Source organism: Podarcis gaigeae, assembly GCF_964106915.1.
Source record: "Podarcis gaigeae genome assembly, chromosome: 18".
Taxonomy (NCBI): Eukaryota; Metazoa; Chordata; class Lepidosauria; order Squamata; family Lacertidae; genus Podarcis; species Podarcis gaigeae.
In genome coordinates, this window is record NC_139696.1 from 6,450,813 (window position 1) to 6,476,667 (window position 25,855).

General features: G+C 46.5%; 2 protein-coding genes across 2 annotated transcripts in view; one reads left to right on the forward strand and one right to left on the reverse strand.

Moving 5' to 3' along the window:
- NRTN (neurturin) overlaps positions 1–25,855 on the forward strand; it is a 124,893-nt gene that overhangs the window by 97,986 nt on the left and 1,052 nt on the right. The window lies entirely within an intron of this gene.
- Positions 588–24,829, reverse strand: LOC310835670 (radial spoke head protein 3 homolog B-like). The gene is made up of 10 exons (XM_083720567.1): positions 24,641–24,829; positions 21,064–21,151; positions 19,918–20,059; positions 17,505–17,650; positions 16,123–16,326; positions 14,057–14,219; positions 9,709–9,795; positions 6,684–7,081; positions 2,512–3,212; positions 588–2,477 (listed from the first exon to the last, which is right to left on the reverse strand). The coding sequence occupies exons 1-8, from the start codon at positions 24,772–24,774 to the stop codon at positions 6,705–6,707; spliced, it is 1,341 nt and encodes a 446-aa protein (XP_083576693.1). The 5' UTR covers positions 24,775–24,829; the 3' UTR covers positions 588–2,477; positions 2,512–3,212; positions 6,684–6,704.

Consider the following 25,855-nt stretch of genomic DNA (forward strand, 5'->3'; position numbering starts at 1 on the left):
GAGGAGCAGGGACCGAGCAACGGGAGCTCACCCCGTCGCGGGGATTCGACCTTCTGATCGGCAAATCCTAGGCTCTGTGGTTTAACCCACAGCGCCACCCCCGTCCCAAGAACAGACTTAAAAAGGTAAAGGGAACCCTGACCACTAGGTCCAGTCGTTACCGACTCTGGGGTTGCGTGCTCATCTCGCTCTATAGGCCGAGGGAGCCTGCGTTTGTCCGCAGACAGCTTCCGGGTCATGTGGCCAGCAGGACTAAGCCACTTCTGGCGAACCAAAGCAGCGCACGGAAACGCCGTTTACCTTCCCGCCGGAGTGGTACCTATTTATCTACTTGCACATGACGTGCTTTCGAACTGCTAGGTTGGCAGGAGCAGGGACCGAGCAACGGGAGCTCACCCCGTCGCGGGGATTTGAACCGCCGTCCTTCTGATCGGCAAGTCCTAGGCTCTGTGGTTTAACCCACAGCACCACCCGCATCCCGATAACAGACTTAGGGGACCCTGAATCCATTGGGCTATAAAAGCAAAGCCCAATTTTTTTCCTACAACGCCTCCCAGCTGGCTGCGAAGAAGTACGTGACAACGGAATCACTTTGTGGTATCTTCTTTATTTTCAGTTCACACAAAATGCTTTTTTGGGGGTGGGGTGCAGCAGGTAAGAGGAAAACAGATTTGGCATTGCATATGTTTCCAGACAGAGCTGATCTACACGTTTGGAAAAAGCACACAATAATAGTCGTGCGCCGTAGCACTTAAGAAAGGAGAAATCGCTGTGCAAAGTGGGAGCAGGGAACTGGAGTCCCGCAGCCTCTCCCCAGAGAGGTTCTGGAGGCCTGGTGTAAGGAAAAAGAAAACAGCTCCCCGCCTTTGGAAATCTAGCTGCTCAGGGAGGAGGCGAGATTGCGTCTCCTCCCTTGCTTCGGAAAAGCGGTTTGAGCATCTGTTCCGAAATGCTACAGGTGTGCTTTTTTCTGAACAGGCAGATCGCTCCCCGCGACAATAAACATTCGTCGCAACGGCCTTTGTGACATCAGAGAGCTTTCGCTAGTTCTTTAAAGTATGGCAAACGTTTGGGGCTGTCATCCAAACTCCCGCCATTCCTGGGTTGATGGGTTCAGATAGATAGATACCTGTTCCGTTGCCGCTGCCTCTCCCTCGAGGGAGTTTGGGTCACAGCGACTGGTCAGCCAAGAAACCTTGACCGCTGGACCCTTTGTACCCCGGAAAGAGAGGTGGCAATGGGGCAGGGAGAAGGGTTAGGGGTAAGAAGAGCCCCATAGCTCCTGCCAGAGCTATGGGCATCTTCTCTTAGAGGAGGCGGTAGCAGCCGTGAGCGGCTTTCAGCATTGCATCTGACGTCCCGCCATTCAGGAGCCGCTTTGAATGTGGGTTACACAGGGAGCTCAGACCTGCAATTGCCCAAGCCTGTTTTCCACCCACCCACCCACCCACCCACATTTATTGGTGCTAAATTTGGGGGGGGGTAAGAAAAAAACGCAGGGAGAAGAAAAGATAAACGGTCCCATTTCTTAAACAGGATGTCTCCTAAGAGATCACATTAAAAGGGATAAGGAACTTTTTCTAACTAGATGCATGGGCTCGTATCCAGCGCTGGTCATATTCAGAGTCAACCCCCCCGAAATAAAACGGGTCGGATCCGTTTCATTTCGGCAGGTTCCATCTGAGTAGAGCTGTGCTGGAGACAAGCGTTGGGCATCCTTAGAAGGGAGGAACTGGAAGCAAAGACCAGCCATTCGGCTGCCTCTTCAATGATTCATTTTATACGAGGAGAAGGAAAACTAAAGGGTGGGAGATTTCGCTGTCTTTGGGCTCGTCCGCATTTGTCTCTGACGCTTTCCCCCGGGGAAACCCGACTTTTACTGCTGGATCAGAGCACACATCAGTTGGCTTGATGTCTGCTCTGATTCATTGATGAAGGGCAGTTGGTACAAGCAGAAAACCGCTTCGACTTGTGCTTTCTAGACTTGGCCCAAGCGCAGATCTGGGTGAACTCTTGGTCAATTCACCCCCCCCAAAAAAAATCTTACATATAATACCATTGCAACAAAACCAAATCAATCTTAAAATTAATTAATTAAATTAATTAAAATTAATTAATCTTAAAATGATAGATACAATCATAGGTAAAAGACAAGCATGGAAATGCATTAAAATTATTTAAGAATAGTCTTGGTCAATTCACATCCCCCGCCCCCCCAAAAAAATCTTACATATAATACCATTGCAACAAAACCAAATGAATCTTAAAATTAATTAAATTTAATTAATTAAATTAATTAAAATTAATTAATCTTAAAACGATGGATACAATCATAGGTAAAACACAAGCATGGAAATGCATTAAAGTTATTTAAGAATACGACTGAATGGCAATGCTTTAGGGGATAAAACACAAACAGTGCTTTCCAAAGAGAAACATTTGAAACGAAATAATTAACCAGGTTCAGAGGTGGGAGACTGGGGGAGGGGGGAGGAAGAGAACAGCAACAACAACAACAACAACAACAACAACAACAACCAATCTATTTATCTCCACAATGATTTCTTTTGTACTAGGAAAATAACATCAAAAGAAAAACCTCCTTTTTTGCTGAAGTCATGAATAAATCAGACTTATAAGGCAACTAGGTAAAAATGAAATTATCCTAAGCTTTCTAAAAATATATATAGGCATGCACATACTCACAAACATTCTCTAAAAAAATAACACATTTTATGGTCAAGTAATGCAGATACTATGGTTATAATGCAAATAACTATGGTTAAACAATGCAAAGGTTGCTAAAAACTTTCTAAACGTCAACATACAGATCTGGCAGAACTTTGTCACCACTTCTAGTCCCATTGAAATCGAACCCAAGTTTAGCTCTGGCTAAATTGTATCTCGCTGACTTCAACAGAACTTAAATAACAACAAACTTCTACCAGATGCCATCTGGGATTTATTTAGGCACATTTAAGTTGCAAACAATTAATGGGAACATGCACAAATTTAAAAAGAAGAGGAATTCGTTGAAAACTAGTGTGATGTTTCTTAGCGCCGAGTTTTTTTGGGGGGGGGCTAATAAGAGCATAGACCTCGCACGTATTTTTGAAAAACCGCAGCTTTCCATTTATTGCTTGCACCAGGACCAATTAAATTCAGCATTTTGTCAGTTGGCACAAACGCGTTGGTGCGACCTCCTGGAATCCCTGGAAAGAGAACGGGGAAAAATAAAATAAAATGTAATTCTTATGGCCGGCACGAGTTTTATCACTTTTACCGAAGTGAAAGCAGCACACCAGCCTAAAATCGAGAGGGCAAGATGGCAGAGGGTCATGGAAGAAGGGAGAATAATAAGGATATTAATAGACAGGATTGCAAGTTGTTTTCATATGCAATGACAGCAGCAAGAATATTATTGGCACAAAGATGGAAGCAAGAAGAACTGCCGACGAAAGAAGAATGGAGGATGAAGCTGATGGACTATGCAGAATTAGATAAATTAACAGGAAGGATTCGAAACCTGCGGGACCAGAGATTCTTAGAAGACTGGAGGAAATATATGAGCTATTTGAAAAGCAATTGTGATGAACAGAATATACCTGTAGGACTGCAAGAAGTTTTGTAAGGTGGATTACTTGAAATATTACAAGAAAGACTATGAAAAGAATTATTAGTTAAGGATAATGAAATGTACAGTAATAGGAAATTAAGAAATGCAGAATAAGTGATAAAGAACGGAAAATCATCAGAGGTGTTGATGGAAGTAAAAAAATATTGTATAAGATGTGAAGATATGTTGTATGACTGTTGGAACTGATATGTTAAAAAATCAATAAAAATGTATTTTTTTTAAAAAAAAAAGGAAGAAGGGAGCAATAATTAATAAATTTTATTTGTTTTTTTATGTTTTGGAAATGTACATCCAGTTGTTTTTCTCTTTAATTTTTTTTGGGGGGCCCAAGAGAGTGGGGCCCTAAGCTATAGCTTGTTTAGCTTATACGTAAATCCCGGCACTGGCCAAACGTGAACCAGGCATGAACTGGAATTAGTTCCTTTGCAGACATGTTGAACTGGAACCAGTTCTTCTTAAAAGGGGGGGGGGGTCCAAGCACTCCATTTGTGCACCTAAGCCAGGGGAAGGCAACCTAAGACCCGGGGGCCGGATGCAGCCCAATCACCTTCTAAATCCGACCTGCGGGTGGTCGAGGAATCAGCATGTTTTTACATGAGCAGAATGTGTCCTTTTATTTAAAATGCATCTCTGGGTTATTTGTGGGGCATAGGGATTTGATCATTCCCCCACCATATACAGTGGTACCTCGGGTTACATACGCTTCAGGTTACATACGCTTCAGGTTACAGACTCCCCTAAGCCAGAAATAGTACCTCGGGTTAAGAACTTTGCTTCAGGATGAGAACAGAAATTGCACGGCGGCAGCAGGAGGCCCCATTAGCTAAAGTGGTGCTTCAGGTTAAGAATAGTTTCAGCTTAAGAACGGACCTCCGGAACGAATTAAGCATGTAACCAGAGGTACAACTGAAGTCCGCCCCCCCCCAAAAGGTCTGAGGGACCGTGGACCGGCCCCCTGCTGAAAAGGTTTGCTGACCCCTGCTCTAAACTGAAACCGATTCCAGAGGAGGAGAACTGAAATCACTGCAACTCACTCGCATCTCAGCCCACAGGCTAGACAAGAAGGCTTGCTATGATGCGTTTGGTTTTGTTAACATCCCAGTGACAATGCTGCCATCTTGCGGGGAGAATGCAAAATAAACAATGCTGGATTTACGTATAAGCTAAACAAGCTATAGCTTAGGACCCCGCTCTCTTGGGGGCCCCCCAAAAAATTTAAAGGGAAAAAAATTGGATGCACATTTCCAAAATATAAGATAAAAAAACAAATGCAATAAAGCCTACATACAGCAACAGTGTTTTGTGTTGTGTCGTGTAGGCTCCCAGGAACGAATTAAGTACTTAACCTGAGGTAAAAAGGTAAAGGTACCCCTGCCCGTACGGGCCATCTTGCCAGACTCTGGGGTTGTGCGCCCATCTCACTCAAGAGGCCAGGGGCCAGCGCTGTCCGGAGACACTTCCGGGTCACGTGGCCAGCGTGACATCGCTGCTCTGGCGAGCCAGAGCCGCACACGGAAACGCCGTTTACCTTCCCGCTGGTAAGCGGTCCCTATTTATCTACTTGCACCCGGAGGTGCTTTCGAACTGCTAGGTTGGCAGGCGCTGGGACCGAGCAGCGGGAGCGCACCCCGCCGCAGGGATTCGAACCGCCGACCTTTCGATCGGCAAGTCCTAGGCGCTGAGGCTTTAACCCACAGCGCCACCTGTGTCCCTAACCTGAGGTACCACTGTATAAAATAAGAAGTTATGTTATATGATTGTTGGAAATGATATGTTAAAAAAAACAATAAAAATGTATAAAAAAAATAAGAAGGGAAGAGGCAAACCTAAGAACGTAAAAAATGGGTCTTGCTGGATCAGGGCCAATGGCCCCATCTAGTCCAGCAACCTGTTCTCACAGCGGCTGACGAGATGCCTGTGGGAAACCAGTGAGCGGGATTCGAACACAAGACCAGCTCTCCCGTCCTGTGGCTTCCAGCAACTGGAATTTGGAAAGGTTGCTGGCTCCATGAATTTGCTGGTAAAAGGTAAAAGGTAAAGGACCATTAGGTCCAGTCGTGACCAACTCTGGGGTTGTAGCGCTCATCTCGCTTTACTGGCCGAGGGAGCCGGCGTACAGCTTCCAGGTCATGTGGCCAGCATGACTGAGCCGCTTCTGGCGAACCAGAGCAGCGCACGGAAACGTGGTTTACCTTCCCGCCGGAGTGGTACCTATTTATCTACTTGCGCTTTGACGTGCTTTCGAACTGCTAGGTTGGCAGGAGCAGGGACCGAGCAACGGGAGCTCACCCCGTCGCGGGGATTCGAACCGCCGACCTTCTGATCAGCAAGTCCTAGGCTCTGTGGCTTAAGCCACAGCGCCACCCCTGTCCCATGAATTTGCTGGGGACCCCCTTTAATCCCCCACTTTTGCAGCGAGCGGAGGTGGCACCCAACTTTTGCGACAATAATGATATCCGCAAACTGTCTTGAATTTCAGTCTGGGGAAAGGTGGGATATAATAACTGAAACTGAATTGAAATTGAAATACTTTATTGTCACTTGTACAACTTGTACCCAGTGAGATTACACCAGCACCCCCCACTCATCTCTCTTAGTCTTAATTCCCCTCGTTTACTGATGCACACCCACCAAACCCAAAAGTCAGTTGCCCTGTTGTTATCTTTCCATTCAGCAGCCTAACAGCCCATGGATAGAAGCTGTTCTTTACCCTGTTGGTGCGACTAATCCTGCTTCTATATCTTCTGCCTGAGGGCAGGAGATCAAGAAAGTGCCGGCCAGGGTGTGAATCATCCCTGGGGAATTTCCCTCACTCTCCTGAGGCAACGTTCTTCCACTATTTCATCCAGCGGATTCACGGGACAGCCCATAATATCTTGTGCTGTGTTCACCACCCTCTGTAGGCACTTCCTATCAGTTGATATCAAACCAGCGTACCACACCGTGATGCAGTATGAAATAATAATAATAATAATAATAATAATAATAATAATAATAATGATGATAGTTCTTTGGGGACTGAAGAACTACTTCACACATGCCCTACCTGATTCATTTAGTCATCACATCACTGTGGTTCGGGCTCCTTGGCCTCCAGCTCTTCTGCCATTTTGTCCTGATCTGGAGCGGATTCTGGCTGATCTGGGGCTTCCAGCTGATCTGAAACCGGCGGCTGCTCCGAGGCTTCGGATTGGCCAGGAGCTTCCAGCTTATCCAAGGCTTCCAACTGGCCATAAACATCTGGCTGATCCAAGCCTTCCTGTTGGCCAAGGGATTCCATCTGTTCCATGATTCCCTGTGGATCCAGGCTCGCGCCCAACAATAATTCCATGGAGGGAATCATGGCTTCTTCCAGGTCGGGGGGCAGAACGACCTCCGGCCGGACCGGCAACACTCCTTTCTCGTAACAGTCCAGCCTCATTTCCATCATGTCTCGGATTAAGTCTGCAAGGAAAGTTGTGTCACGTTAGTGTGATAGGAATTTTGAGGTCTTAGATATATGGTAATGTTCATAACCACACGTACATAGATCAGCACAGGAAGGCCGACCTGGAACCATTTTCATTCCTAAACTGAGCCAATGTTTTCTCTGCAAGGTCAAAGTGGGAAACCTCCCCATTGTCTCTTTCCTCACAAATCCTGTCTCAAGGGCACATTTAAGATATGAATAGGGTGTGCGCCTGTGACCTGGCCCAGGAACAAAGTATTTATCATTACAAAAGACTGGCCAGGCTCCCCAGGCAATCCAGTCAAGTAACCTGCCAGACAGGAGATAAACAACGACAGGAGAAAAACAACATTCAAATTTCTGTTTTAGACCGCCTTTTCTGTGATGTAGGTGTGATGTATCTGAGGGGTGGTCTTAGGTGACACCCCTTCTGTGATGTATGTATGATGTTTCTGGGGGTGGTCTTGATCTACAGGGTGGCAATTTCAAAAGTCTTTATAAGGCCTTGCACACCATTTTTCTGGGTCCCTCCTCTCTCCTGCAAGTGAGGGGAGCACCCTGTTGCAACAGATCAATAAAGGCCAAGCCTACAAACTGCTGTTTTGCTCCAAGTTATCCTGGTTGGTGTCTTTGTTTTTTGTCCAAGGGAGCCCTCGGATTTCTCCGTTAACATTAGAAACTGTAAATGGTAATACAGTCATACCTCGGGCTACATACACTTCAGGTTGTGTTTTTTCGGGTTACAGACCGCCAAATCCCGGAAGTACGTGTTACCTCCGGGTTTCGGCAGTCACACATGCGCAGCAGCACTAAATCATGCTTTGCGCATGCACAGAAGTGCCGAATCGCAACCCGCGCGTGCGCAGACGCGCCGCTGCGGGTTGCGAACTCTGCGGGTTGCGAACGTGCATCCCACACAGATCACGTTCGCAACCCGAGCGTCCACTGTATCCTCCCAAATGCTCAGGAATTAATAGGCCAGAGCCAGTTATGGTAGTTGATTTCGGTGTGGGAATCAGGCGCAGATCAGGAATTACGGACGGTGTAACCAAACCGGCAACCTAGACTACGGGAACCACACCTTTTAGGAGCTCCGTGACAACAGTTCGAAATGAATACTGTACGTTTTGTGTAATAAAATTGGTTTGTTAAAACTGGTGGTTGGTAAAATCAATAATTTGCAATGAACCAATAATTTGCAATGAACCCCCCAACTTGCAGCTGAGGGAGCCGCTTTCTGGCGATGGCTGCAGTTGCCAGAGAAGAAATGGAAGCGCTTTGCTTTTATTTAGAAAAATATATAACTTTGTTATCAGAAACTATATAAGAAATATGTGACTGTGTGGTATAAGGTAATCAACAGATAAAGTACAGCGAGACTAATTGGAAGTCATTTTTAATTTCTTGTTTTATAAGTTCTATAATTGTGCACATCAATGGGAATATAAATGATGTTATTTGTAAGAACTGTGTTGCTCCCTATATTGCTATTGTTTGTTTGTCAATTTATAGTTTGTTTATTTGATTGTATGTTTCTTGGTTTTACTGGCATCTCTCTCTCTCTCTCTCTCTCTCTCATCTATCTATCTATCTATCTATCTATCTATCTATCTATCTATCTATCTATCATCTATCATCTATCTATCTATCATCTATCTATCTATCTATCTATCTATCTATCTATCTATCTATCTATCTATCATCTATCTATCTATCTATCATCTATCTATCTATCTATCTATCTATCTATCTATCTATCTATCTATCTATCATCTATCTATCTATAATTTTGCATCTATCTATCTATCTATCTATCATCTATCTATCTATCTATCATCTATCTATCTATCTATCTATCTATCTATCTATCTATCTATCTATCTATCTATCTATCATCTATCTATCTATAATTTTGCATCTATCTATCTATCTATCTATCTATCTATCTATCTATCTATCTATCTATCTATCATCTATCTATCTATCATCTATCTATCTATCTATCTATCTATCTATCTATCATCTATCTATCTATAATTTTGCATCTATCTATCTATCTATCTATCTATCTATCTATCTATCTATCTATCTATCATCTATCTATCTATAATTTTGCATCTATCTATCTATCTATCTATCTATCTATCTATCATCTATCTATCTATCTATCTATCTATCTATCTATCTATCTATCTATCATCTATCTATCTATCTATCTATCATCTATCTATCTATCTATCTATCTATCTATCTATCTATCTATCTATCTATCTATCATCTATCTATCTATAATTTTGCATCTATCTATCTATCTATCTATCTATCTATCTATCTATCTATCATCTATCTATCTATCATCTATCTATCTATCTATCTATCTATCTATCTATCTATCTATCTATCATCTATCTATCTATAATTTTGCATCTATCTATCTATCTATCTATCTATCTATCTATCTATCTATCTGTCTATCTATCTATCTATAATTTTGCATCTATCTATCTATCTATCTATCTATCTATCTATCTATCTATCTATCTATAATTTTGTAAGAAAACAACAGCCACCGAACCTTATTTGCACATGGGAAAAAACCCCACCCCCGGATAATTTAACTTACTGTCGGCTATTGTTCTGCCCAGAACCCGGTTTTCCATGATCTCTTCTATCTCCGACATCATCCCTGGGAAGAAGCCTGTCTCGATGTCTGTGAAATACAAGGAGAAGTTTTTAAAAATTATTACCCGAATGGAGAAATACTGGAAGGTTGTTGTTTGGTGGAGCAGCTGAGGCTGGAAGCAGAAAGAGCTCACCCACTTTGCGGTGCAACCAGGGCAATTAAAAGCTTGGCAATTAAAAAGGCTGGCAGTTCGAATCCCTGTGACGGGGTGAGCTGCCGTTGCTCTGTCCCAGCTCCTGCCAAGCTAGCAGTTCGAAAGCACACCAGCGCAAGTAGATAAATAGGTACCACTCTGGTGGGGAGGTAAACGGCGTTTCTGTGCGCTCTGGTTTCCGTCACAGTGTCCCCTTGTGCCAGAAGCGGTTTAGTCCTGCTGGCCACATGACCCGGAAAGCTGTCTGCGGACAAACGTTGGCTCCCTCGGCCTGAAAGCGAGATGAGCGCCGCAACCCCATAGTTGCCTTTGGCTGGATTTAACCGCCCAGGGGTCCTTTACCTGGTCCCCTGTGTGACACCAAAATTTGATACCCTCTGCCTCTCACCTTACATTCTAACCACCGCCACAACAGCAAGAATTTATTATTTGTATCCCGCCCATCTGGCTGGGTTTCCCCAGCCACTCTGGGTGGCTTCCAACAAAAGATTAAAAATACATTAAAATATCACACATTAAAAACTTCCCTGAACAGGGCTGCCTTCAGATGTCTTCTGAATGTCAGGTAGTTGTTTATCTCTTTGACATCTGATGGGAGGGTGTTCCACAGGGCGGGCGCCACCACCGAGAAGGCCCTCTGCCTGGTTCCCTGTAACTTGGCTTCTCACAGAGATGGAACCGCCAGAAGGCCCTCGGAGCTGGACCTCAGCATCCGGGCTGGACGATGTGGGTGGAGATGCTCCTTCAGGTATACTGGGCCAAGGCCGTTTAGGGCTTTCAAGGTCAGCACCAACACTTTGAATTGTGCTTGGAAATGTCCTGGGAGCCAATGTAGGTCTTTCAGGACCGGTTTTATATGATCTTGGCAGCCGCTCCCAGTCACCAATCCAGCTGCCGCATTCTGGATTAGTTGCAGTTACCGGGTCACCTTCAAAGGTAGCCCCACGTAGAGCACATTGCAGTAGTCCAAGCAGGAGATAACTAGTAAGTAATTGTTGTGGCACCCCAGCAGCGGGCAAACCGGTTGTGTCCCCCTCTGCAGCAACATCTGGGATAGCTCAGTTGTTAGAGCATGAGACTCTTAATCTCAGAGCCATGGATTCGAGCCCCAGGTTGGCCAAAAGATTCCTGCATTTCAGAGGGTTGGACTGGATGACCCTTGGGATGCCTTCAAACTCTACAGTTCTTTGATTCTACGATCTGGAGGCCCACTGCAACTGATCCACGAGCCATGGACTCTCCTTAATAGGAAGTACCGTATTTTTTGCTCTATAAGACTCACTTTTTCCCTCCTAAAAAGTAAGAGGAAATGTTTGTGTGTCTTATGGAGCGAATGCAGGCTGCGCAGCTATCCCAGAAGCCAGAACAGAAAGAGGGATTGCTGCTTTCACTGCGCAGCGATCCCTCTTGCTGTTCTGGCTTCTGAGATTCAGAATATTTTTTTTCTTGTTTTCCTCCTCCAAAAACTAGGTGCGTCTTGTGGTCTGGTGCGTCTTATAGAGCGAAAAATACGGTACTTATAAGGTTTTCCTGTTCTCGCTGAAACTTTCCTGGGCAATGGTAGCCTTTACTGAGGACAGCCAAATCTATCCATTCCGGTTCCTTGTGTTTCTTAAGTTTTCATCATCCACATGTTTTTTAAAAAGGCATGCGTGAGCATTCTTGTGCATTTCCAGGCACATTTATCCTATTAAAGGCATCCTTATGTTTATTCCATTTACTTAACAGAATTTGCATGCCACTAATGGACCATAAAGAAGGCTGATCGCCGAAGAATGGATGCGTTTGAATTCTGGTGCTGGAGGAGACTCTTGAGAGTCCCATGGACTGCAAGAAGATCGAACCTCACCAAAAAGGTGGGTCTGATGTTAAAATGAATGGCAAAAGAAACCAAACCTGTCTTATTTAAGCAATACAAGCAATCTGTGTCAGAATGTGTCAGAAGCCCAGAAAGTATAAATATTTAGAGGTGGGGCCTTTCCAAATTGTCAGTTTTGAAGATTGTGACTGCTCTGAATCACTGAAGCCTCTGCCCGGGCCCGAGGATTGAGACTTTGTGTATTCGGACAAACACTTGAACGTGATCTGGTTCTGGAACCGGTTTGGAAGCTCTCCTAGCTAAACAGTGACTTGGAAGAACACTGAGAAGGCCAAGCTTCTGGAACAACAAAGAAAAAGGTTGGGGACTGTCAGGGAACTGCCATCGGAGCCAGAGGCGGAGGGAAGGCTCCGGAGGGATGCCGGAGAGGGTCCCAGTAGGGAGAGAGGCAGCCCATTTGCTGGGGAAGGAAATCAGCGTAACACCAGGGATAAAGGGGGGCAGATGGGGGAATCGGAGAGGAGGCTCCAAGACTCTTCACTGGAGACCAGCGGGGAGAGCACAGGTCCTCCGCTGCCCACACACTCCCTGCTCAGAAGACTTCCGCGCAGGGAGAGTAGGAGGAGACTTGGCGTCAAAGAACTTCTTTGCTGGAAGAAGTTCAAGAAACGCCCACTGACGGATTCTGCCAGCAACTGAGACAGCCACGGGCTAGTGGCTGTCCGGACGGAAAGGGTTCAACCAGGCAACCTAGCGAGGAGTGGCAGCAACTTACGCACGAGCAACCCCTTAGAACCATTACAGGGACTCTCCTTTTATCCCTATTTTCATGCACTTCTTCTTTGGCAATCCCTCATAGAGTAGGCAAGCAAGATTGTCTTCCATAAAGACAGTTTTAACAATGGGTCCATAAGTGACTGTGGAGGCCAATTCTGGGCCCACACATCCTTCCACAGTGGGGACATTGGTTTCCGGGCGGGAGTTGATCACGGTGAGAGTTTGCCAAGCATGCCTTCCTCTTAGCACATTTCTCCCTTTGGTCCTGAGTTCGAGGGTCTTCAAAGCCCATGACACAGAGGACCAGATGACCAGAGGGTCATGCAAACGAAGGCTACTTGGGGAGTTGCTTCGCCACTTCTTGTGGCAGATTGAAGTGTTGCTTGGTATAACAACAACAACAACAACAACAACAACAACAACAACAACAACAACAACCTCTGGCTGGGTTTCCCCAGCCATTATGGGAGGCTTCCAACAAAATATTAAAAATACAATAAAACATCTGACATTAAAAGCTTCCCTAAACAGGGCTGCCTTCAGACGTCTTCAAAAAGTCTGGTAGTTGTTTATTTCCTTGACATCTGATGGGAGGGCATTCCACAGAGAGGGTGCCACCACCAAGAAGGCCCTCTGCCTGGTTCCCTGTAACATCACTTCTCGCAGTAAGGGAACAAGCAGAAGACCTGTGGCGCTGGACCTCAGTGTCCGAGCTGAACGATGGGGGTGGAGACGCTCCTTCAGGTCTACTGGGCCATTTAGGGCTTTCAAGGTCAGCACCAACACTTTGAATTGTGCCCGGAAACATACTGGGAGCCAACGTGGGTCTTTTAAGACCAGTGTTATGTGGTCTCGTCAGCCGCTCCCAGTCACCAGTCTAGCTGGTAATGTATATACAGTGGTACCTCGGGTTACATACGCTTCAGGTTACACACGCTTCAGGTTACAGACTCCGCTAACCCAGAAATAGTAGCTCAGATTAAGAACTTTGCTTCAGGACGAGAACAGAAATCACGTGGAGACAGCGGGAGGCCCCATTAGCTAAAGTGGTGCTTCAGGTTAAGAACAGACCTCCAGAATGAATTAAGTACATAACCAGAGGTACCACTCTATTGCTTGCTGTTTAGAATAAAATCTTCTCACTCCCTTGTGTTTATATTGCCTCTGAGTCTCATTTCAAAGAATCACCTTGCATTTGGCAAGACAGATGCCTTTCTTGGTGTTATGTACTGAAGTTCTCACCCTGGGCCAGCAGGGGGATACTGTAGATAGTTATGCAAATAAGGGATCGAAAGTGACGTTCAGTGATTGGATAGTTTTAGAAAGTTGTTACAGTAACGTTGAACTGGAGCTCTATATAAAGAGGCTGACTGAACCCTCCAGTTCAGTTCTGTCCTGGCCTGTGAATAAACAAGAGCTGTTTGAAGAACCGCTGTGTCGTCTGATATGTTCACCCACAACTTAACACTTGGGGAGCCTGAAATCAGAATGAGAGCCCCCCCCCCCCCCGCCATCCCAACACACAGCAAGCCACACACCTCTCTCCACCGGGTCGTAGAAGTATCCGCTCTGTCGAAGGCTGCCGAAGACGGAAGGAATAAGGTCAGACAGGTAGCGCTGAGCGAACGCCCGAGCTGCAATCTTCTCTGAGGTTTCTTTCTCCTTCTGAAGGACTTGTAGCTGCTGCTTTTTGCGACGCTCCTGCCGGGGAGAATAAAACAGCAGTTGTGGAACTTCTGGGTTTTGTTTTGGGTCTTTTCCCCAAGCCATTTCAGCAGACTTTGAATCAGACCCGGTAGCTGATGGTCAACAAAAGAGACGTAAAGATTCTCTCAAGGCAAATCTTTAAAAATGTACGTACAGTCAAACCTTGGATCCCGGACGCCTTGCGAGTCGAACGTTTTGGCTCCCAGATGCTGCAAACCCAGGAGTGACTGTTCCGGTTTGTGAACGTTCTTTGGAACCCAAACGTTCAACATGGCTTCCGATTGGCTGCAGGACCTTCCTGCAGCCAATCGGAAGCCGCACCTCGGTTTACGAATGTTTTGGAAGTCGGGCGGACTTCCGGAATGGATTCTGTTTGACCTCCAAGGCACCACGGTAGTATAAACACTAGCCGTGGCCTCCAGATATTCTTGGAGAGTTTGTAGGGCAAGAACCAGAAATTTGAATTGGAAACACCACAGGGAGCCCATGTAATCCCTTCAGAAACTGATGTGACAGTCACCTTCTTTCCTTGACTGGAAATCCCCCACCCCAATACTTTAGTCCAGAGGTTTTCAACCTTCTTGAGTCCATGGCTCCCTTGAACTTTCTTTCTGCGGCACCCCTGTGGGGCTCAGGAGACCAGTTAGGTCCCCCCCCTTGCCTGCAGAGCTGGCAGCCCCTCATCCCTCTTCAAACACCCTCCTCTCCTCTCCCCTCTCCTTGGGAGTCCTCTGGGCAGCCGCTCCTGCAGCCCCTGGTCTCTGAGCTGCCCCCCAAAGAGAAACACCACCTTGCACTGCCCCACAGAAATGTCTGCCCATTGCCAACAGCAAGGGCTGGCAGACTGGGCTCCCTCGCCCGCTTGCTTGCTTACTCCAAGGCCGTCTCAGCTCCAGGCACCCAGCACCCCCTGGCCAGCCCCAGAGGCACCATTCGCACAGGGAGCTTGCAGCTAGAGCTGCTGCAACAAACAGCTGTGCAAGCCTTTGGGTGGCAGAGACGCCAGAGGGCATCAGAGAAGGGAGGGAAGGAAAGAGGGACAGAGGCCGTGTTGCCCACGGCACCCCTGACCATTGTGATAGGAATTTTAAGGTCTTAGATATATCATATTTTTTGCTCTATACGATTCACTTTTTCCCTCCTAAAAAGTAAGGGGAAATGTGTGTGCGTCTTATGGAGCGAATGCAGGCTGCGCAGCTATCCCAGAAGCCAGAACAGCAAGAGGGATTGCTGCTTTCGCTGCGCAGCGATCCCTCTTGCTGTTCTGGCTTCTGAGATTCAGAATATTTTTTTCCTTGTTTTCCTCCTCCAAAAACTAGGTGCGTCTTGTGGTCTGGTGCGTCTTATAGAGGGGAAAATACGGTATGTTAAATGTTCATAAGTGTACCAACCAAGCACGTACATAAATCAGCACAGGAAGACCGACCTGGAACCATTTTGATTCCCAAACTGTCCCAAACTGACCAAATGTTTTCTCTGCAAGGTCAAAGTGAAAAAGCTTCCCTATTGTCTTTTCCTTCACAAACCCTGTCTGTATGTCTGTGTTTGAACAGGGTGTGAGCCTGTGACCTGGCCCAGGAACTAAGTATTTATCACTACAAAAGACTGGCCAGGCTCCCCAGGCAATCCAGTCAAGTAACCTGCCAGACAGGAGATAAACAACGACAGGAGAAAAACAACATTCAAATTTCTGTTGTAGACTGCCTTTTCTGTGATATATCTATGATGTATCTGACCAATAGGGAACCTATGTAAGGACTCTATATGGGTCTTGGATACCCCATAAGGGAAAAAGGCAATTTTTGTTAACAACACCATCATTCAAGCACCCCAGGGTACCACGGCACACGGCTTGAAAACCGCTGCTTCTTTCCCCTCCTTTCGCCGGACTCTGTACCTTTTCCTCTCTGTGCCGTCGCTCCTGCTCCTCAAGTCTCTGGACCTCAGCAAGTTCCGCACGGCGCAGCTCGTGGTACGCATACTGATGCGCCCGCAGGTCGGCGAGTTCCTCTTCCTCCATGACTTCCAGCAACGCTTGCTCGATGGTCTTGCCGACCAAGACCTCCAGCATCGGCCTCACTTCGATATCAAAATCGAAAAGCTGGGGGGGGGGCGAAACAAAGAGGAGAAATCAGAGGTGGGCTGACCTAGGGGAACGTCTTGAGAAATGGTTTTCTTTAAAGCGTAAATCCGCACATCAAGACAAACTTCCTGCCGCAGTGGTATCTATTTATCCACTTGTACTGGTGTGCTTTCAAACTGCTAGGTTGGCAGGAGCTGGGACTGAGCAATAGGAGCTTACCCCGCCGTTGGGATTCGAACCGCCGACCTTCTGATCGGCAAGCCCAAGAGGCTCAGTGGTTTAGACCACAGCACCATATGCTCCCCTTATACAATGGTTTTAACTGTCTTTATATGTGCAGTTTTTGAAATACAAGTTTTGTTGTGAAATCGTTTTGAGATGCTTTATAGAAAGTGGTTCATAGAAGAAATGGAACAATAAGAGTAGCATGCTCTAGCTCACCCCATCACGGGGATTTGATCCGCTAATCTTCTGATCAGCAAGCCCAAGAGGCTCAGTGGTTAAGACCAGGGCTCAGCAAACTTTTTCAGCAGGGGGCCGGTCCACTGTCCCTCAGACCTTGTGGGGGCCGGACTATATTTTTTGGGGGGAAATGAACAAATTCCTATGCCCCACAAATAACCCAGAGATGCATTTTAAATAAAAGCACACATTCTACTCATGTAAAAATGCAAGGCAGGCCTCACAAATAACCCAGAGATGCATTTTAAATAAAAGGACACATTGCTGTTGTTGTTTAGTCATTTAGTCGTGTCCGCCTCTTTGTGACCCCCTGGACCAGAGCACGCCAGGCACTCCTGTCTTCCACTGCCTCCCGCAGTTTGGTCAAACTCATGCTGGTAGCTTCGAGAACACTGTCCAATGAAAAGGACACATTCTACTCATGTAAAAACACGCTGATTCCCAGACCATCCGTGGTTAAGATTTAGAAGGCGATTGGGCCGGATCCAGCCCCTGGGCCTTAATTTGCCTATCCATGGGTTAGACCAAAGTGCCACCCATGCCCCTAGCAGCATTGGACGTGGCACTGGGCAGTCCAGATCCAACCCCCGCGGAAATTTGGCAAGGCAGAGGAAAGCACTTCCGTCCAAAGTCTTGCCTAGACTGGAGTTCTGGAAGCCTGAAACACACATTGCCAGGTCTAAGTGACCGCTGGGGGTCCCTGCCGACTCTACAGATCTATGGTTTTAACGTACATCTCCTTCCCAGATTTGGGTGGCCACATCTCTGCCGGTCTTCGCGGGGATGAACAGAGGCGTTGCCGGCCTGTCCAGAAAGGCGTCTGTTTGGCATTCCATGTCCACTTCGATGATACGGTCCGCAAGCTCTTCCAGGTACAGTTCTGAAACGGCATTTGGGATGTTCTTGTGTAGGGGAAGTTTTGCAGCTCTCCTGACTCCGATGCAAAACTCCTGCACGGAGGACAATCAGGATGGAAATGGGACTCCTGAGCTCTCCGCGGGGCTACCTTTGAAGGTGACCCAGAAACTACAACTAATCCAGAATGCAGCAGCTAGACTGGTGACTGGGAGTGGCTGCCGAGACCATATAACACCAGTCCTGAAAGACCTACATTGGCTCCCAGGACGTTTCCAAGCACAATTCAAAGTGTTGGTGCTGACCTTGAAAGCCCTAAATGGCCTCGGTCCTATATACCTGAAGGAGCGTCTCCACCCCTATCGTTCAGCCCGGACACTTAGATCCAGCACCGAGGGCCTTCTGGCGGTTCCCTCACTGCAAGAAGCCAAGTGTTTTGTGTTGTGTAGGCTCCTATTTTGTTATGTGCAAATGGCTTGAGATACCTATTAGGTCCATAAATTACCATCAAGCATATATTCAACATAAAAAAGCAGCGACAATTTGTTGACAACGGATAGCTGGACATATAAAGGGCCCCATTACCTTCAGTAGCTTAGGGCCTCATCAAACCTAAATCCGGCCCTGAGCACGCGTCTAAATTTGCTATTTATTGCCAGGTTCAAAACTATGAAACCAATATAGATGCACGATAAAGAACTGGTTTGGGATGAAGATATACCGTATTTTTCGCTCTATAAGACGCACCAGACCACAAGACGCACTTAGTTTTTGGAGGAGAAAAACAAGGAAAAAAATAATCTGAATCCCAGAAGCCAGAACAGCAAGAGGGATCGCTGCGCAGCGAAAGCAGCAATCCCTCTTGCTGTTCTGGCTTCTGGGATAGCTGCGCAGCCTGCATTCGCCCCATAAGACGCACACACTTACTTTTTAGGAGGGAAAAAGTGAGTCTTATAGAGCAAAAAAATACTTGGCTAGTTCAACAATGGAATCCTCCGTTAGATTTTTTTAAACCTGGGGATTAGATGGGACTTGGGCATTGTAAAAATTAACATGCCCCCCCCCCCACACACACGAGAGAGAGAGAGAGAGAGAGAGAGAGAGAGAGAGAGAGAGATAACTTCACCACAATATGAATCACAAACTAACATGGAGGACTGAATTTAAGGTTGGGAAGGACAGTGGCGTAGCGTGGGTTGTCAGCATTCAGGGCAAGGCAAGTAATTTGTGCCCCCTAACCCGTCTATTTGCGCCCCCTAACCCATGGATTTGCGCCCCCGGATGTTGCACCCGGTGCGGCCGCCCCCCCTGCACCCCCCACGCTACGCCACTGGGGAAGGATATGCAAGATAACAAAAGCATTCTGGGAAATGATTTATAATGAGTTGAAAAAAATCTTTAAAATAATGTTTGTGGAAAAAACAGAAGCTTTTTTACTAGGAATTTTAGGCACAGAGATACCAAACGAGCAGAAATGACTATTCATGTACGCGGCGAAAGCAGCGTGAATACTACTGGCCCAGAGATGGAAAGAAAATAAAGTCCCGACCAGAGATGAATGACTGATGAGGATGATGGACTACGCCGAAATGGCAAAAATGACCAGGAAAATCAGAAACAAGGAAGAGAGGAGCTTTAGTGAGGAGTGGAGAAAATTTACCAATTACCTAAGGTAATTAGTAAAGGGACCCCTGACTGTTAGGTCCAGTCGTGGCCGACTCTGGGGTTGCGGCGCTCATCTCGCTTTATTGGCCGAGGGAGCCGGCGTCCAGCTTCCGGGTCATGTGGCCAGCAGAACTAAGCCGCTTCTGGCAAACCAGAGCAGCGCACGGAAATGCCGTTTACCTTCCCGCCGGAGCGGTACCTATTTATCTACTTGCACTTTGACGTGCTTTCAAACTACTAGGTTGGCAGGAGCAGGGACCGAGCAACGGGAGCTCACCCCATCATTGCGGGGATTCGAACCGCCGACCTTCAGATCGGCAAGTCCTAGGCTCTGTGGTTTAACCCACAGCACCACCCGCGTCCCTCCAATCCCATTTATTCAAAATCTTTTGACATTTGTTTTCCCATGTATCTTCCGTCATTACCTGTTCAAATATGTCAGATTGTATGTATTCAAAAACATAGTCATTCCATTATTCCATTGTCCATTTATCGTTTCTTTTCCACCCTGATGCAATAACAAGCATACCAGCTAAGATCATGATTTTATACCAATCTTTCTATTTTGCCATTCCCCAGTATTCCTGAGATAAGCATTTCACCCTCCTTCTCCACCTGGTGCCTTACCTGTCTGAACGTCGACATGCCTCCTGCCTTCTAAAGGTTCCGGGGTTCTCGTCTGAAGCTGATCCCTAGCTCTTCTCCTGGCCAACGCTTTACGCTGGGCTTCCCGCTGACGTTGAAGCTCCAGAGGATCGGGTTCACTGCTCTGGCGGAGGGGAGAGAAAGCAGTTCATGCAGTGTCCTTAATCTCATTTATTAGATTTCAACACTGCCCTATAACCCACAGCTACTCAGGGCGGTAAAGGACCCCTGGGCGGTTGAGTCCAGTCAAGGGTGACTATGGGGTTGCAGCACTCATCTCGCTTTCAGGTTGAGGGAGCCGGTGTTTGTCCGCAGACAGCTTTCCGGGTCATGTGGCCAGCAGGACTAAACCACTTCTGGCGCAACGGGACACAGTGACGCAGCGCACAGAAACGCCGTTTACCATCCCGCCGCAGTGGTACCTATTTATCTACTTGCGCTGGTGTGCTTTTGAACTGCTAGGTTGGCAGGAGCTGGGACAGAGCAACGGGAGCTCACCCCGTCGCTGGGATTCGAACCGCCAACCTTCCGATCAGCAAGCCCAAGAGGATAAGGGGTTTAGACCACAGTGCCACCTGTGTCTACACTAGCTGGTAGCAAACAGATAAGTCTTTCCCAGTGGTTCGTGCAACATTCCTTTCAATTCCCAGCGAAGCCCGACAATGTAACTGCACTGCTCACATTCCGGTCATGTTCATCTTGCCTTTTTCACTCCTTCCAGCCCTTCTCCAAATCAGTGGTACCTATTTATCTACTTGCACTGGCGTGCTTTTGGATTGCTAGGTTAGCAGGAGCTGGGACTGAGCAACGGGAGCTCACCCGTCATGGGGATTTGAACTGCCGACCTTCTGATCGGCAAGCCCAAGAGGCTCTAGACCACAGCGCCACCCATGTCCGGATCACAAAATCCCCCTAGCCCAGTGGCTTGGTCAGATGTGCTGGTGGGAAGCGGAGTCTGAAGGCAACAGCAATATCTGACCTCTCCTCCTGGACAAAGTTCATGTCCAAGACTTGCATCTTGCAGCAGCTAGTTCCACTGGTTAATTGCACATTGTTCCTTTTACCTGGAATGTGCAATCGAAATAGATACATAGATATGTCGAAGTTTACGGGAGAAGGAAAACTCACCCATGGTAGGATGTGAAGAGCATAGGTATTCCCCCTAACGACTCGCCTCTCATACATGAGGTTGGCATAGTGATAGGGCTCTTCTTCCCTGGAAGAAAAAACATGAAGAGGGACAGGATTCGAAAACAGCACTTAGCATAAATTAGCAATTAATTAGAGCAGGGTGTCACTGTCCCCATTCCTGCTGCTAAATCTGCAAGGCTGCCAGAGATATGTGAGAATAAATAAGCTCTCCTTAATTTGCAAGTTTACAAACCTGTCAGAGGTATTTGTGCCCAGTGGGATTTTGTGATAAAAATTCTTACAGAGTTCCGGGCCTTTTTATAGCAATAATAATAATACAGGTGCCATAATATTTCTTTTCTGAAACAAATGTGTTCTTTAAAAATGTGAGCTAAAAAGGACATGAAATTGTGCTTTTGTATTCAACTCCCAGCGAAAATGAGAATGACGTAGTTTGAGAGCTAACGCAGAGAACGTTCTTATTACTGTTTCTGCGTGGTTTTAAAATGAATCGTTCGGTTCTGACTCTGCAAGAAGAGAAAAATCACACATTGGATTTGTATTTATTTTGTAGAAGGAGAAGAAGGCACAAATACAAGATGGGTGACACCTGGCTTGAGAGCAGTACATGTGAAAAGGATCTAGGAGTCTTGGTTGACCACAAACTTGACATGAGCCAACAGTGTAATGCGGCAGCTAAAAAAGCCAATGCAATTCTGGGCTGCATCAATAGGAGTATAGCATCTAGATCAAGGGAAGTAATAGTGCCACTGTATTCTGCTCTGGTCAGACCTCACCTGGAGTACTGTGTCCAGTTCTGGGCACCACAGTTCAAGAAGGACACTGGCAAACTGGAACGTGTCCAGAGGAGGGCAACCAAAATGGTCAAAGGCCTGGAAACGATGCCTTATGAGGAACGGCTAAGGGAGCTGGGCATGTTTAGCCTGGAGAAGAGGAGATTAAGGGGCGATATGATAGCCATGTTCAAATCTATAAAAGGATGTCACATAGAGGAGGGAGAAAGGTTGTTTTCTGCTGCTCCAGAGAAGCGGACACAGAGTGATGGATCCAAACTCCAAGAAAGAAGATTCCACCTAAACATTAGGAGGAACTTCCTGACAGTGAGAGCTGTTTGACAGTGGAATTTGCTGCCCAGGAGTGTGGTGGAGTCTCCTTCTTTGGAGGTCTTGAAGCAGAGGCTTGACAACCAGATGTCAGGAGTGCTCTGATGGTGTTTCCTGCTTGGCAGGGGGTTGGACTCGATGGCCCTTGTGGTCTCTTCCAACTCTAGGATTCTATGATTCTATGATTCTAAGATTTATTTTTTTAAATTTTTTAAAACACTCTACTTTTAAGCTGAGGTTGGCTGGCCATCTGCCATGGATACTTTAGCTGAGATCCCTGCATTGCAGGGGGTTGGTCTAGAGGACCTTTGAGAGTCCCCATTCCAAATCTACCATTCCATGATTCCTCTGCAAACCAACTGGGCAGCTGCACACATTAAAAACAACAACCAAACTAACAACAGCAGCAAGCTTGTTCTTTGCACCTGTTTCTTTCTTTCAAGCGCTTTCTTAAATTTCACAAGCATATATAAAAATTATCCAGAAAGAGAGAGAGAGAGAGAGGGAGAAGAAAACATTACAATATCAAGACCATTCCCAATTGAAAAGCATCAGAAACATACAAAAACACTTCCGTTTTCTAACAAAAGCGGAGGTGCAGCATTTAAAACCGACAAAAAGCAAACCTGTAACAAACCCATATATTGGGAGTGTTTGGGTTGTCTGAAATATTTACATAAGCAGTGACGCTACACCAGCCTCTTGCAAACATGTGTCTGTGTTTTTTCCTTCCTCTGGCTATTTTTCAGTTCATGTGCAATTATTATTATTATTATTATTATTATTATTATTATTATGCCGTTTCTGATATGCTGTCCTCTGTGACCAAGCATCACCCATCTTGGCTGGAAGGCCTGTAGCACCAGCATAAGAATCTAGTAGTAGTGATGATAATAATAATAATAATAATAATAATAATAATAATAATAATAATAATAATAATTTATTATTTATGCCCTGCCCATCTGGCTGGGTTTCCCCAGCCACTCTGGGCGGCTCCCAACAGAATATTAAAAACACGATAAAACATTAAACATTAACAACTTCCCTCAACAGGGCTGCCTCTGAATGTCTTCTAAAAGTCAGATATTGTTGTTTATTTCCTTGACATCTGATGGGAGGGCGTTCCACAGGGCGGGTGCCACCACCGAGAAGGCTCTCTGCCTGGGGATTTCGTAGGTAAGCCAGTCCCAGGTTGTTAAAGGCTTTAAACCCCAACAGGGGCACCTTGAACTTGGCAAACACCTGGAGGCGGTTGGAGGATGGATGGCGGCTAACAGATTGAGGTTGAAGCCTGACAAGACTGAAGTACTGTTTTTGGGGGACAGGGGGCAGGCAGGTGTGGAGGACTCCCTGGTCCTGAATGGGGTAACTGTGCCCCTGAAGGACCAGGTGCGCAGCCTGGGATTCATTCTGGACTCACAGCTGTCCATGGAGGCGCAGGTTAATTCTGTGTCCATGGCGGCTGCTTATCAGCTCTGTTCTGCCCGGACACCGAGGCCCAGCCTTCTGGTGGTTCCCTCGCTGCAAAAAGCCAAGTTACAGGGAACCAGGCAGGGGGCCTTCTCGGTAGTGGCACCCACCCTGTGGAACACCCTCCCACCAGATGTCAAAGAGAAAAACAACTACCAAACTTTTAGAAGACACCGGAAGCCAGCCCTGTTTAGGGAAGCTTTTAATGTTTAATAGATTACAATGGTACCTCGGGTTAAGAACTTAATTTGTTCTGGAGGTCCGTTCTTAACCTGAAACTGTTCTTAACCTGAAGCACCACTTTAGCTAATGGGGCCTCCTGCTGCTGCTGCACGATTTCTGTTCTCATCCTGAAGCAAAGTTCTTAACCCGAGGTAATATTTCTGGGTCAGTGGAGTCTGTAACCTGAAGCGTCTGTAACCCAAGGTACCACTGTATTGTATTTTAATATTCTGTTGGAAGCCACCCAGAGTGGCTGGGAAAACCCAGCCAGGTGGGTGGGGTAAAGGTAAAGGGATGGCTGACCATTAGGTCCAGTTGTGGCCGACTCTGGGGTTGCGGCGCTCAAATCGCTTTATTGGCCGAGGGAGCCAGCATACAGCTTCCGGGTCATGTGGCCAGCAGGACTGAGCCGCTTCTGGCGAACCAGAGCAGCGCACGGAAATGCCGTTTACCTTCCCACCGGAGTGGTACCTATTTATCTACTTGCACTTGACGTGCTTTCGAACTGCTAGGTTGGCAGGTGGGATATAAATAAATTATTATTATTATTATTATTATTATTATTATTATTATTATCATTATTATTATTAGCATTATGCGCTGGCAAGGCCTCAGCTGGCATTCTGCTTCTGGGCTGAGTGCAAGGGATGCCCCACTGGGAGCGCATTGCAGTGGTCTATCGCAGATGTCGGTTTGACTCTTTCAGTCTGGGCCCTTCCTTCCCCGATCCAGCCTTGGAGCCTAAAGGTACTCACGTCTCATTGGCATCGATGGAGGTCCGGTACCTCTGCCTGCCCGGCAACGGCCTGGGACGGTTGCAGTACGAATAGGTGGCAGAGGGTCCGGCCGCCGTGCCGTCCCGGCTGAGGATCACCGACGTGGAGGCCATGGCGTCTCACAGAAGCCTCTGGCTCCAAGAGGCCTGGGCTGTGGGAGCAGCAGCGCCGAGAGAGTCTCCTTGGCAACCGTCGCCGGGCGACACGGACTCCGTTCCCTGGCAACCGTCGCCAAGGTAAACTGAGCCCTGCCACCTGACCCAGCCGGGAGCTGCCTTTGCTGGCATCCGCCCAAGGCAGGGAGCTTGGAGTTCACGAAAGGGAACTTGAGTTATGGGCTACTTTAATTAATTAATTTTATAATGAAATGATCTTAGAATGTTGTATTATTTTATTGTTGTTAGCTGCCCTGAGCCTGGCTTCGGCTGGGGAGGGCGGGATATAAATTATTATTATTATTATTATTATTATTATTATTATTATTATTATTATTAAATGAGATTGCATTTTAAATTGCATTTTAACCCGTATTTTAAATTGGGATTTTTTTTTCCTATTATGTTTTTACTGTAATTTTTACTGTTGTTAGCTGGCCTGAGCCCGGCTCTGGCCAGGAAGGGCAGGGTATAAATATTATTATTATTATTATTATTATTATTATTATTATTATTATTATTATTATCTGGGGCTATGGGGCTCAAAGGTAAACAAATGGGCAACTCAATGGCCCCAATTGGGGTCAGGCTGTTGGCCCAATGTCTACACACCAACTGGCGACGGCTACAAAATGGAGCCGCTGTGATTTTCCGCCTGCAAAGCAGGGGTGTTTTGTATTACTTTTGTTGTCATTTCTTAATAGGGTGCAACACATGTTTGTGGTTTTTATGCTGCAAACTGCCCTGTGATTGTCAGGTGCAGGGCGGTATGTAAATTTCACTTGCCAAGACCATGTTAAAAACTAGGCTGTGGCACGTAGACCGCCAGGAACTAATCTCAGCTGCGGGGAAAAACCAGTTCCCCTCTTTATTTTTGATTCTCTTGGGTGCAGGAATTTAACCTTAATTATTTACAATTTTTGTTTAATCCGCAAGAAAGAAGGGCCTTTTCGCTGGCTAGGTTCAATTCTAATCCTTCTAACCTCCTTTGGGGCAGGTTTGCAGGTTTGGCAGAAGGAGACCGGATCTGCCCATGCGA